General features: G+C 39.9%; 1 protein-coding gene across 1 annotated transcript; it reads right to left on the reverse strand.

The window, feature by feature from the left end:
- Positions 1-1,098: 1,098 nt before the first annotated feature.
- LOC127082619 (uncharacterized) lies at positions 1,099-2,990 on the reverse strand. The gene is made up of 2 exons (XM_051022847.1): positions 1,906-2,990; positions 1,099-1,849 (listed from the first exon to the last, which is right to left on the reverse strand). Exons 1-2 carry the CDS (start codon positions 2,988-2,990, stop codon positions 1,099-1,101), a joined length of 1,836 nt encoding a protein of 611 aa, XP_050878804.1.
- Between the last annotated feature and the right edge of the window lie 11,317 nt (positions 2,991-14,307).

Raw genomic sequence — 14,307 nt, forward strand, 5'->3', positions numbered from 1 at the left:
CAAACACTCAATCTAATTCACACATCAACAAGATGGATGAATGGCTCACAATTCACAAACTCACACAAGACTAAAACCCTAATCCTCACTCACTTCACGTTCGTATATTCTTCTGTTTAAAATAGGGTTTACAAAGTCTTTAAATAGAAGCTTTCTAAATGGGCATGGGCAGCATGAAACCCTAATTCTATTTATTGTATATTCCCTAAGAAATAGCAACTAATCATTCCTTTTAGGGAGACAGAATATTTTGGCTTTAAATAGAATTACTCCTTGAATAACGCATGCAATCTCCACATAAGCACACAAAGACTTGCATGAAAAGCGTAACAACAAAATACATAACATTCAGACTGAACGTTCTGTATGCACATGTCGTAACGTCGGGTCTGACATCTTGAATAAATCCTGCACAACCATATTAAACAACCTGCAGAAAGCTGATATCACATGTCAAGACTACAAGCGTGACATCTTGCAATAACACTAAGTTTTACCAAAATTGATGTCAATCCATAAAACCAACAAACTCCCCCTTTGGCACATTTTGGCTAAAACAAACAATAGATCACACGTTCACAAGAAATCAATCAGAGCATCAGTTCAGCAGCAAAAGTAAACATACACACATTACTAGCAAAAATAACAACTAGTAAACACACAAGTGCTTGTACTCTCCCTCAAGACCATGCATCTTCCCAGAACACAACAACTCCTTCTTAAGCCAGTCCACACCAAGCAACAACCACACTGCTTCACACAAAAAGAACACAGAAAATTCTCCCTCTGTCCCAAACAAATAAACACTAGAGAATTCTCCCCCTGTATCAGACAAATAGAGCAACAACAATACTACATAGCTAAGCAAAATACTCAGTTACATCTACAACTACTTCTCCCCCTTTTTAGCCAAAAGAGACCAAAGAGACAAAATAAATGTCTATCTAGTCATTAACCGAAATACCAGAAGTTAAAGAGTTACATCACCAAGTACATACACATCTGTAGGAATGCTGAGAAACAAACAAAAAAAAACACAAAGAACTCCACCAAAACAACATAAAACCATCCAAACAAGAGGGACCAAAGCCAACAGAGCTACTCAGTAGAGCTTGAGTTTGCAGCCTCTTCATCAGCACCAGAAGCAGAATTGCCACTAGCATCATCATTGTTAGCAGACCTCTCACTAGAGGTGTGGGCTTCAGCTTCTTCTTCATGGATGACATTAGCATATTCAACATTTTCATTCTTAGCCTGCTCCAAGCTTGCAATCAAAGCTTCCAAAGATTGTTTTCTAGTTGTGGCTACCCTTATTCCTTCATCTAGCTCTTTGCATGTCTCCTTAAGCTCAGCAATTTCTCCAACTTTTGAGGCTGGCCTTTTCATGGCAGATGTCATGACAATATCCTCGACATGACTGCCTTCAAATAGTTTGTAGTGCACAGGCGAAGCTAGTTTTCTTCTACTAGGTAAATCATTTGAGCACAAAATACCAGGATATTGATTCAAGGTAATTCCACAGATCATAGAGGGAAAATCAATTGGCAACTTAACTGGATTAGTAGTTGCATGCTTGATGATTTGATCAAACATAAATCTACCATAGTCAAATTTCACTTTTGTCCCAACAGCAAAAATAAACCTCCCAAGAATATTAGCAATGGTGGAGATATGGTTGGTAGGGACCCAGTTGGCAGCTCCTATTTTATGTAGGATAGTATACTTGACAGTCAATTTCCCAGTAGGAAGATGCTTTTTAACAGGCCAAACTTTCACCTGCCTAGCTGTAATCTCCCTACAGACCTGATTGTTTGTAACTTCTAATTCTCCTGCACCCTCATTTTTCTGCCTAGAAAATTATTAATAACAGTATGAGAAAATGTTATACACTTACCCCTCACATACACCTTGCAGAACTCCTTGTTGTTCTTATCAGAAATATCCTTAGGAATGTTAACAATAAATTCCTTAACTAAACCTTCATAGCATTGAGAGAACCCAACAACAGTCTTCAACAACCCAACAACTTTTATCAGTTCCATGACCTCCTTGACATCAAGAGCATCTTTTCCCAACTCCCTTTCCACAGCTACCCTTCTTTGAATCACAAATTTCCACTTAGCAGCTCCATCCTCAAGATGGAAGGAGATGTTATCCAAATGAACAACATGAACTTTAACAGGAGACTTCCTAACAGTAGTTTTCTTTGCAGGCGAGATGTCAGGGACATCTTCCTCAACATCCTTTTCAGGCTCAGAATCATCTTTGGCCTTCCTCTTCTTTACTTCAACCTTGCTCCATGGTTTGGAGGGACCAATACCAACAGTCTTCTTGGCTTTTCTAGATGACATAAGTTCAGCCACAAATTTTCCTTTGCGAGTCTTCATGCGTTTAGCCACACTTGGCTTCATGTGATGAATCAAGCTTTCCTCTTGATCATCAGAGCTACTATCCTCTAGATCAATCACAACATTTGCATCATCGTGCTTCTCAAAGTGGGAAGCATTAGCAGTGTGAGAAGCCATAGATTTCCCTTTTTCAGACATGGTCTTCCCTAGAGAGTGCAACCCTTCAGCAACCAAGTCCTTTTCAGAGCTGAAGGAATCGTCATCCTTACCACTATGTTGTTCAACCTCATGAGAGGGGTACATTTGAGAAAGGGGAGTGAAAACTTGCTTCACAAAGTGGCCTTCATTAAGAATTCTAGTGACTAGGTCTCTTATAACACGATCAGTATAGTGTGTTCCTTCCTTAGAGTTAGTGACAGGAGTTGAACCAGAGGGAATACTAGAGGGATTACCTTGATTGGAACATGCAGAAGCGGAGGCATCAATGGAGATGGGTTGGTTCAAATCAATGTCCGTGCCGGGAATAACAGAGAGATGAGCAACATCCAGAATCTCATCATCAGGGACACCCATGGGAGGAGCACCAACCTTTGAAGTAGACTTAGTATTTTTAGAAGCATGTGTATCATGATGTTGTGACATTTTGGAGTTTTTATGGAAAAAGTAAGGTTGCCCTAGCAGAGGTTTGTGGAGAAGTAAAAGGAAGATGGAAGAGTTAAAGTAGGTAATGAGGTTATGGGGGTAGCGTGTGAAGATGGAATAGATCATATTTCCAAAACAAGGTGATGATTTACCATAACGAGGGCACTTTATTTTAAGAAAATAGACAATAATTTGATTACTTTTTCCACTCCATATTAATTGCTACAAATTTTCATAAATGCAAATCCCTAATTTCCCTCTCAGGAATTCAAATTGATTTGCATCCAAGGCCTTTGTAAAAATATCAACTAACTGCATCTCAGTAGCAACATGCTCTAAGATTGCAATCTTATCCTCCACAAGTTCTCTAATAAAATGGTGACGAATATCAATATGTTTGGTCCTGCTATGCTGAATAGGGTTCTTTGAGATGTTTATAGCACTCAGGTTGTCGCAGTACAATGTCATGACATCTTGTGTGACATTGTATTCAGTCAGCATTTGTTTCATCCACACCAGTTGAGAACAACTACTTCCAGCTGCTATGTATTCAGCTTCAGCAGTAGACAGAGAAACACAATTTTGTTTCTTACTAAACCATGATATTAAATTGTTTCCCAAGAAGAAACATCCTCCTGATGTGCTTTTCCTATCATTAGCACTTCCAGCCCAATCGGCATCACAATAGCCAGACAACACAAATTCAGATCCATGAGTTTATAACATCCCATAGTCACAAGTGCCATTGACATATTTCAAGATCCTTTTCACTTGGTTTATATGGCTCACCTTTTGTTCAGCTTGATATCTAGCACATACGCCTACAGCAAAAGCAATGTCATGTCTGCTTGCTGTAAGATATAGCAGACTCCCTATCATGCTTCTGTAGAGACTTTGATCCACACTAACACTCTTTTCATCTTTAGACAGCTTCAGATGAGTAGGAACAGGTGTCCTCTTGTGGCTTGCATTCTCCATCCCAAACTTCTTAACAATGTTCTTGGCATATTTACTTTGAGATAGAAAGATAGAATCTTCCATCTGCTTGACTTGCAGGCCAAGAAAATAGGTTACTTCTCCAACAAGACTCATTTCAAAATTAGACTGCATTTGTTCAATAAAATGTTGAACCATCTTACTTGACATCCCACCAAACACAATATCATCCACATAGATCTGAGCAATCATGAGCTTTCCTCCTTCATCTTTGACAAATAAAGTCTTATCAATGCCTCCCTTTCTGTATCCATTGTCAATGAGAAGCACTGTGAGTTTCTCATACCAAGCTCTCGGATCTTGTTTCAACCCATAAAGAGCTTTCCTCAACTTATACACATGATTTGGAAGATTTGGATATGTGAATCCCTTTGGTTATTCAACATATACTTCCTCATTCAAGTAGCCATTTAAGAAGGCACTTTTCACATCCATTTGGAATAGTTTGAACTTCAGAATACATGCCACTCCTAGAAATAATCTAATGGACTCCAGGCGAGCTACATGAGCAAATGTTTCATCAAAGTCAACTCCTTCAACTTGAGTGTATCCTTGTGCTACTAATCTTGCTTTATTCCTAGTAACCACACCTTTTTCATCAGATTTATTCTTGTACACCCACTTTGTTCCAATAGCATTTATTCCTTCTGGTCTTGGAACCAATTCCCATACTTCATTTCTCTTGAATTGGCCTAACTCTTCCTGCATGACATTGATCCAGAATTCATCAGTTAAGGCTTCTTTAACATTCTTAGGCTCAATCTTTGACACAAAATAGGCATGTGAGATCACTTCCCTTGATCTAGTGGTGACCCCTTTATTTAGATCTCCTATAATGAGATCTTTAGGATGATCCTTCTGAATTCTGATAGAGGGTCCCTTATTTACTTGATCAGCTTCAGGTTCAGCTTGAGTGGACTCACTCTCACTACTTTTATCAGAAGGTTCAGCTGGGGCATCATTCAGAAATGTTTCAACATCGTCTGTGACATCAGTCTCTTGATCATAAACAACAACATTGATAGATTCCATCATAACTTTAGTTCTGGAGTTAAAGACTCTAAAGGCTCTGCTGTTTGTTGAGTAGCCCAAAAATATTCCTTCATCACTCTTGGGGTCCATTTTCCTTCTTTGTTCACGATCAGCTAGGATATAGCATTTACTACCAAACACATGGAAGTATTTGAGAGTAGGTCTTCTTCCCTTCCAGACTTCATAGAAAGTGGTTGAGGTCCCTTTTCTCAGGGTAACTCTGTTGTGAACATAGCAAGCAGTGTTCATAGCTTCAACCCAAAAGTGGTAAGGCAACTTCTTAGCATGAATCATAGCTTTAGCAGATTCTTGGAGAGTTCTATTTTTCCTTTCCACCACACCATTTTGCTTAGGGGTAATGGGAGAAGAGAACTCATGTCCAATCCCTTCAGATGAGCAGAAATCAACAAATTTACTGTTTTCAAATTCTTTCCCATGATCACTTCTGATTCTGATAACACGACTCTCTCTTTCTCTTTGAAGTCTTTGGCAAAGGTCTTTGAACACATCAAACACATCATATTTTTCTCTTATAAAATTCACCCAGGTATATCTGGAGAAGTCATCCACCACAACATAAGCATACCTTTTTCCACCAAGACTTTCCACCTGCATAGGTCCCATCAAGTCCATGTGGAGAAGTTCCAGCACTTTAGATGTGGTGTCATGTTTGATCTTCTGATGTGACATCTTTGTCTGCTTTCCAATCTGACATTCACCACATACTCTTCCTTCTTCAATTTTTAATTTTGGGATTCCTCTGACAACTTCAACAGTTATGATCCTCTTCATCCCTTTAAGATGCAGATGACCCAGTTTTTGATGCCATAGTTTCACTTTTTCTTCTTTAGCTAGAGCACATATTGATGAATAGCTAGTTCCTTGAGGAATCCACATGTAGCAGTTTTCCTTAGATCTGACTCCTCTCATGATCACTTCATTTTTTTCATTAGTAACCAAGCATTAAGTTTTTGTGAAGTTCACATTGAGACCTTGATCACATAGTTGACTGATGTTGATCAGGTTTGGAGTCAATCCTTTAACAAGCAACACATTATCAAGGTTAGGAACTTCAGAGCAGTTTAGCTTTCCAATCCCCTTAATTTCACCCTTTGCTCCATCACCAAAAATTACATAGCTGGTGACATGTGAAATTCTGGCGTAGTCAGATTTCAGATGTTCTACTCCAAGTCATGACATCTGATCCAACATTGTAACTAATACAACAAGACAGTTACTAAACCCTGTACTACTATGCACACGTTCACAGATGTCACGACATCTCCTTCTATGTCACCCTAGAATGGAGGAACACCTAGTTCTGTGCATCAGGTAGAAAGACTCAGCAGAGATCAATCAAAGCACTCACTTCTGTTGTTTTCCTACACAGTTATCAGCATGATGTCTCAATAGTGATTTGGACATCATCTATTACATTATTCCAGTTTGTTGACCATGTACTTGTATTTCCTAAAATTAAGGTTGAACAAGTCAAACCAATTTCCACGTATTAAGGAGCTAACTAATAGGCTATTAGCTAGGTTCATTAATTATAGATTAGTTGTTGGTTTCCTAGATTTTAGCTCAGCTATTGAATTCCTAAAGAATAGCCTGAGAACAATACTGAAACAGAAAAACTAATCATCCTACAATTTAGCACATGCTGTCAGGAATGAATGTCACAACATTCAGTTTGACAGCCAGAACATATACCTCATGCTGATTCTGTTATGTTCCTGAAAACCGACTGTGCTAAATTTACTGTACTGTAAAAGACCAACCAGTCTCTACTTCAGTATCAGCCTACAGGAAGAACTGTCAGGACATCCAGTTTGACAGTTTCACAATGGTCCTTTGGCCAGGTCTGTTATCCTCTTGAAGACCAGACTTAATTACTGAATTGAAACCAACCTGCCTAGTATTCAGTATATGCTGTTAATGATGAATGTCACAACATTCTGATTGACATTCAAACAGTAGGCTATATACCAGGTCTGTTATCATCTTGACAAGCAGATTGGAATACCAGCTGTGTTATGGCAGAAGGATTATAACATGCAGAAGGAAAACAAACACAGGAAATTGTTAACCCAGTTCGGTGCAACATCACCTACGTCTGGGGGCTACCAAGCCAGGAAGAAGATCCACTATCAGCAGTATTAATTCAGAGTTAAACTCCCCCGTTTGCAACTCTTCACTTAATCCCTACCCAATGCAATCTATACCTAGGAACTCCTAGATAAAAACCTCCAGTTTCCATTCCTATCACTACAAATACAATGTAATGCTAAACAACTTGAACTTGCTTCACAGCTTCGTTCAAGCACATAATCACTCTTGCCTACAGGCTTTGAGTTACAAATACTCTCAGCTTTGACCACTGAGAAACACATGGTAACCTTCCCACAGATTGGGAGGTTTACCTCACACACACCCCTAAATTTTCATTCCATGAGGCTTACAAATACTAGGTTACAATATGCTATTTATAACCTAATCACCCAACTGGATTTGGGCCTTCAGAAATCGCAGCAAACTTCTCCTTTGCTGTTACAAATACAGCAGAAAATTTCTGCTACAAACAAGGTCTTCAATCCTAAAATCTCTCCATATATATCTCTATATTTGGAGCCTATATATCTTCTGATTGAGTCTTTAAGACCTCCACATGGCAGTTAGGATATTCACCAAATATCCTCACTAATCCCAGAATATATACTGAATTAATTAATTCAGTTTTCTACACATGTGCGATGTCACAGACATGATGTCGTGACATCGTACATGACATGTTGGTCCAGATGTTGAACTTCTTCAACCCAACATATTAAAACAACAGAGATGATTACATTATTTGTTTTACAAAATTAATGCCAATCCTAAGGTATTAACAATCTCCCCCTTTGGCAAATTTTAGCTAAAACAAATAAACCTCTGTTATTATCTCCACCCCCACAAACACCAAAGTTGGTGTACATGAGAAAGTAGAGGTACCAGAATCAGTTGCATCAAAATTCTTCTCCTCAACAGTAGAGCTTCCTGAAGAATATGTAATGCTGAGTACATAGATAATGTAACTCAGATCACAAGACACAACTGTCCTCTTAACTCAGATCACACGGCACAAGTGATATACACAGTTAGTGACTTTGTTGCCTGAAGCCAACTTCTGCTTGCTACCACATTTTGCTTGACTCTGGTACATTCTCAGGACAATATTCCTAATATTCCTCTCCCCCTTTTTAGCTGAACATTTGCAAATGAACCCATCACAAAACCAGATCCAGGCGCAGTTTGCCCAAACCTTAACATACCCCATGGTTTAGAGGAAATGGAGTGTTTCTCTTGTGAGAAGAGGAGTGCTGTTACATCCTTTAAATAGACCAGCCCGTGCTTAGGAATTACCGGTAGGAATAAATGCTTGGTCAAGATTCATTCATATTTGCTGAGAAACAGTCAGAGAATCACCAACAAAATCTCAGACTATCTTTGAATACCTTTTATAGCTCTTGACTGTTTCTTTTCCAAAACACCAGTTCCAGTGCATGGAGACTATTCCATAAATGCAGTCAGACACGTTGCACGCGATGTCTTAACATTCAACGTGGCTTTTGCTTGCATTCTTCAAGTATTCTTCCTATCCACATTTCCTAAGACCACTTTCGTACCTCCAGTAGAAACTTGACATCTGGCACCACTAAAGCCAACAACACAAGCACCAGTAGATGGTTACTCCCCCTGTAACACACAACTGTAGCACTCAGGCTTATTCTGATATATCATAATTATACACATCACATCCATATTTCCTAATGACTGTGAGCTTCAGAAGGAAAACTATTGTCCCAGGCAATGTCATGACATCCGGTCAGACATTCTTGTGCTCACTCAGCATTGACATGCACCACATCATCCCAATAGCTAACAAGGTGCCATGCCTTGTTATCTGAGAACACATAGACCACCAGCTTGATGATTACTTGCAGCACAAGGATATAACTCCCCCTGTCATGAACATCCAACTCTCCTCTTGATACTTGGTGATCACACAGGAACATATCCAACAACTCAGAGTTGGACCTTCAAATACTTCTTGATTCAAAGAGAACTCATACCACTTGATGAATGGAAAACATAAGACGCATCTTCATGTCTTCAAGAGCACCCCCTCTGTTCAACCCTCTGGGCTGAACACATCCACACTCTGTGTCAATCTCTCTTCTAACCAGAACAGAACACCACTCCACAAAATGTTCTAACATTAGTTGGGACATCCTTCATAACAAGGAACACCATCTGATAGTCTTCAGATATCACTGAGTCACCAGCTTGATCAAGAAAACCCAGACATAAATTGGGACATATACATTTTCATCCCATTACAAGAGATAATCTTCCATAGATAGATTAGAACTCCTACCACAAGCTCTAAGAGATGAATAGAAAACACCTCCTTTTGTCTTCAACTTACTATTTTTCTGCTCAAAAGTAATTTGTCTCAGACTTCCCTCAAGAATAATTAGCTGCCATACGTTGATTATCTTGATTCTTCGAACTCACATCTGAGATAGATCAAATGCCTCTGGTTGATTACCTCCTTCATGAATCCTCATGAGAAAAAGTCAAATGCCACTTTTTGACCTCTCCACGTTTATCAGACTTCTCCCAAAGATATTCTGACCTTCCAAGTGAGACTTGAACTTCAAGCTGCATGTTAAACAAAACTTAGATTCTCTAAGACATGTAGCATCTTCTCCATCCAGCAACTCCAAAGTACTGCAATGAGAACGATCCTTTTGAAGTACCCAATCTACACCTCTGTAGATCCTTCTATCTTAAGTTGATGTGCCACTTCACCAACTAAGATTCTGATGTTGAACCAAATGTCACAACATTGTGCTTTAACATCTAGCTGTTGAATTCAGCCCCTTCTTCTGTCACTTGAAAGAACTTCCTCCCTTCATAGAACAGGAGTTCAATGCTCTCATAGACTTGATTGTGGAACCAAGTTTGAGTAAACAACCTCCATCCTGCATGTTTGCAGTTGAGTCATCCAAGCTCACACCTTGATGAATCCCTGCTTCTTCTCCAAAGACATCAGACACTCTAATGCATGAGTCTTCGGAAGGACCAGTTAGAGACTAACCCTTCAGCTATACCAAGGATTCCACTTCCTAAAGCAAGGCTGTTTCCATGATGTCAAGAATGCTGCCACTTGTTCTTAACTCCACAGTGTGCATTAGCCAATGCACTTCCTTACCTAGATCAGAAATACACTGATCCAAGTAACTACCATCAAGACTATGATGTCTTCTTCTTCTTGTACACACCAAGGCTGAACATGTTTCTTGCCAGGAAACCTTTTCAGAGATCATACGCTTTTGCTGCCACCAAAGAGATAGATCATAAACCAATGTACTATCCTTCCTGTGATTCTGCACAGGGTCTTGAAGAAGAGATGTTCCAACATCTTTAAGAACATCAGTTATCTTGAGCTCCAAGGATAATCAATTAAATACTTGTACTTGGCATAAGTAGACATTGATCTTAAATCCTTTCCCAATTATCCTTTCAGATACTTCCACCATAAGAATACTTTGAGAGTACTCTTCTTGTGTCTACATCTTCTGTTTGCAAGCACTTCAACAGATTTGAGAATCTTTCCAGATTAGATTCACCCTTAGGAATGAGAGAGATGAATCCTTCCTTGCAGATGTGTCACACAACAACCAGAACCCATGTGACACAGGTCAACAGCCAACCAGACCCTAGGCTGACCAACCGTGAGGAGGTTAACCAAAACTCCCCCTCAAATTAACAATCATGGAAACTCCACACCAATATCCATGCATTGTACATATACCATCCCTACCAGTGGCACCTAACTCTAAGAGTTATACCTAGACATACTCCAATCACACCAATCAGACTCCAGCTGACCATAAGTACTTAAGGAACACCAGTCAATAGCAGACATGCATTTCCAGAGCATACTACCTCAACCAACCTCTGTAACTTCATATTCTCACTCCTTGAAGGAACTGCCACTTCTGAGCGAGGTGTTTGAATACCAAGACTCATGGTTCCAATCCTCTTAAATGAAATAGCAATCAGGTTACCCCATTATTGACTTCTAACATCCATAGGACTTGTCTTCCAACACACCATAGTACTCCAGAGAACAGCTATCCAACCCTGATCAATCTACAGGAGTAGGACAAGCAGCAGGAAATTGCGCAATGTCACATCTCAGCCAACTCCACTTCTAGAGACCATACCTCTACATGTGACCTTCTTGAGCATACACACAGTTGACCCTACCCTTGTCAACTTAGCACACACAGATGTCTCCTCTTCCAGGTCAGGAGTAGGTTCCAAACAAGGTCTCCTTTTGTTTGACACCTAAAAACATCTGCTCTTCAACCAGTAGCTGCATACTTGTTGAACAACATGTTCTAACATCACATAGAACATTAGTTCCACCTCCTTGGAACAAACTTTCCTTGACATTCTTCAAGGTCTTCATATACATTACCCAAAAGAGTAAAAGAATCAGTGATCAGTTGATTCTTACCATCCTGAAGTGAGAGCGTCATGATGAGTGGACTTGAGGAGACTCGAGTATCTTTGACATCTTCAATAGATTATGATGAAATCTTGAATACAGCAGCCTTTCATCCACATGAGGGGAAACTACATCAAAGTTTGAGTTTTGCCAGGTATTATGCAGCGGAAATCATAATACAACTCAACCTATGAACACACACTTCACCATATCAGCCTCCAAGACCATACCAAGTTTGAATGTGATTCAATACTGGCACAGCTGTCCCACACAAAGGCCAATTGCCAACCTCCAGAGACAGGTACACACCATTCCCGTCATGAACAGTCCACCCACCTACTTCAAGGGACCATTCAGGGAAATTACAGAACCTTTCACAGGTTCCAGCATTAGTGCTAACATAACTCCTTGCAAGATACCAGAAAGTATCACCCATGGATCTCATCCAGAAACAGACAGGATGCCTGCTCTGATACCAATTGAAATTCTGGCGTAGTCAGATTTCAGATGTTCTACTCCAAGTCATGACATCTGATCCAACATTGTAACTAATACAACAAGACAGTTACTAAACCCTGTACTACTATGCACACGTTCACAGATGTCACGACATCTCCTTCTATGTCACCCTAGAATGGAGGAACACTTAGTTCTGTGCATCAGGTAGAAAGACTCAACAGAGATCAATCAAAGCACTCACTTCTGTTGTTTTCCTACACAGTTATCAGCATGATGTCTCAATAGTGATTTGGACATCATCTGTTACATTATTCCAGTTTGTTGACCATGTACTTGTATTTCCTAAAATTAAGGTTGAACAAGTCAAACCAATTTCCACGTATTAAGGAGCTAACTAATAGGCTATTAGCTAGGTTCATTAATTATAGATTAGTTGTTGGTTTCCTAGATTTTAGCTCAGCTGTTGAATTCTTAAAGAATAGCCTGAGAACAATACTGAAACAGAAAAACTAATCATCCTACAATTTAGCACATGCTGTCAGGAATGAATGTCACAACATTCAGTTTGACAGCCAGAACATATACCTCATGTTGATTCTGTTATGTTCCTGAAAACCGACTGTGCTAAATTTACTGTACTGTAAAAGACCAACCAGTCTCTACTTCAGTATCAGCCTACAGGAAGAACTGTCAGGACATCCAGTTTGACAGTTTCACAATGGTCATTTGGCCAGGTCTGTTATCCTCTTGAAGACCAGACTTAATTACTGAATTGAAACCAACCTGCCTAGTATTCAGTATATGCTGTTAATGATGAATGTCACAACATTCTGATTGACATTCAAACAGTAGGCTATATACCAGGTCTGTTATCATCTTGACAAGCAGACTGGAATACCAGCTGTGTTATGGCAGAAGGATTATAACATGCATAAGTAAAACAAACACAGGAAATTGTTAACCCAGTTCGGTGCAACATCACCTACGTTTGGGGGCTACCAAGTGTCGCAACCTGAAAAATACAGTGCGCGAAAAAAAACACCCGGCGAAAGAAAAAGACAGAAGAGTCGCCACCGTGCGTTATTCATCCCAAAGGAGGGAAAGGGAACGCTCGAAGTAAACCTGAAAAAGGAAAGGACAAGACGGGGTCTCGCAACCAAATCTTGGGTTCGGGAGTCGGTTATGCGAAGGGAAGGTATTAGCACCCCTACGCATCCATAGTACTCTACGGGATCCACTTTTGTGGTTTTCATCTAAAGGGTGTCGGTTTACCTAATGTGTTTATTTACTAAAAAAGGTTAAGAGAAATGACTCGCGCGGATGTCGCATCCACTGCATACGTATCTCATCTGAATATGAGAATCAGAGTCTTCGTAACTCGGCTGACCTATGGGTTGGGGGATATGTGCTCGCTAAGACATCGCGTCTTATGCCTACGTATCTCATATGGAATGAGAATCAGAGCAAGTCGTAGTTCGGCTAACTACGGGGTTATGGATTGGGTTTTGGACGAACAACGTTACTACGCAATCTACCGGATGCTCGACCTTTGGAGACTTACTCGCCTGTAGTAGAAGGAGTAAACGTGTGTTATGGGTTTTAGGGTTTGGGATGCTCGAGGGCAAACAGGCAGTCCTTGACGAAGGAACCGCGCCACATGTGGGGATATGAATACAAAACACAAAACATGTATCTCAAAGTAAAATGCCACCAAGGGGCTCAAACATTGCCTCCTATCGAGGTCTTCCAGCTAAGAAAGCGATAAAGTACGAGAAAAGGAAAAAATTACCACACGGATAAAGATCCGAAGTAACAACAGTTAGAGGAATGGGAAACCCAGGGATCCTTCCAAGCTAAACACCATCAAAGAAAGTGAGTCAGTACAGGTAATCGGAATGAAACCTCCAGGGGTATCCCACAAATAAAGTGGAAAACCACGCAAGTTATCCCTGCAAAAGTCATGTGAGCCCTTACAAAAACTCAACAAACAGGTTAGAGACAAAAAAAATAGGGTAATCAAGGGTTGCCCCCAAATCAAAATGTAACCACATGAATCATGCCATTAAAATTCACAAAAAGCTCACAAAAAGCAACCAAGGGTAGGAGGCCTAAACCTCTTGTCAAACACATGCATCAAAAGGGTATCAAATTCACCCATAATACCTCATACATTTAGAGCATTCAAATTAAAGGCATAAAGATGATGGATATAGGGCAAACCTGATCAGAGAGCTTGATTGAAATTGAGTTGTACCCGTGAGGTTT

The sequence above is a fragment of the Lathyrus oleraceus genome, chromosome 5 (genome assembly GCF_024323335.1).
Source record: "Lathyrus oleraceus cultivar Zhongwan6 chromosome 5, CAAS_Psat_ZW6_1.0, whole genome shotgun sequence".
NCBI lineage: Eukaryota > Viridiplantae > Streptophyta > Magnoliopsida > Fabales > Fabaceae > Lathyrus > Lathyrus oleraceus.

Bases quoted from the DNA above. Each gene is read 5' to 3' on its own strand.
- LOC127082619 (XM_051022847.1), bottom strand. From the start codon at position 2,990: ATGTCACAACATCATGATACACATGCTTCTAAAAATACTAAGTCTACT. The intron at 1,850-1,905 runs GTATGTGAGGGG...ATAATTTTCTAG, and splicing joins AACAAGGAGTTCTGCAAGGT to GCAGAAAAATGAGGGTGCAG.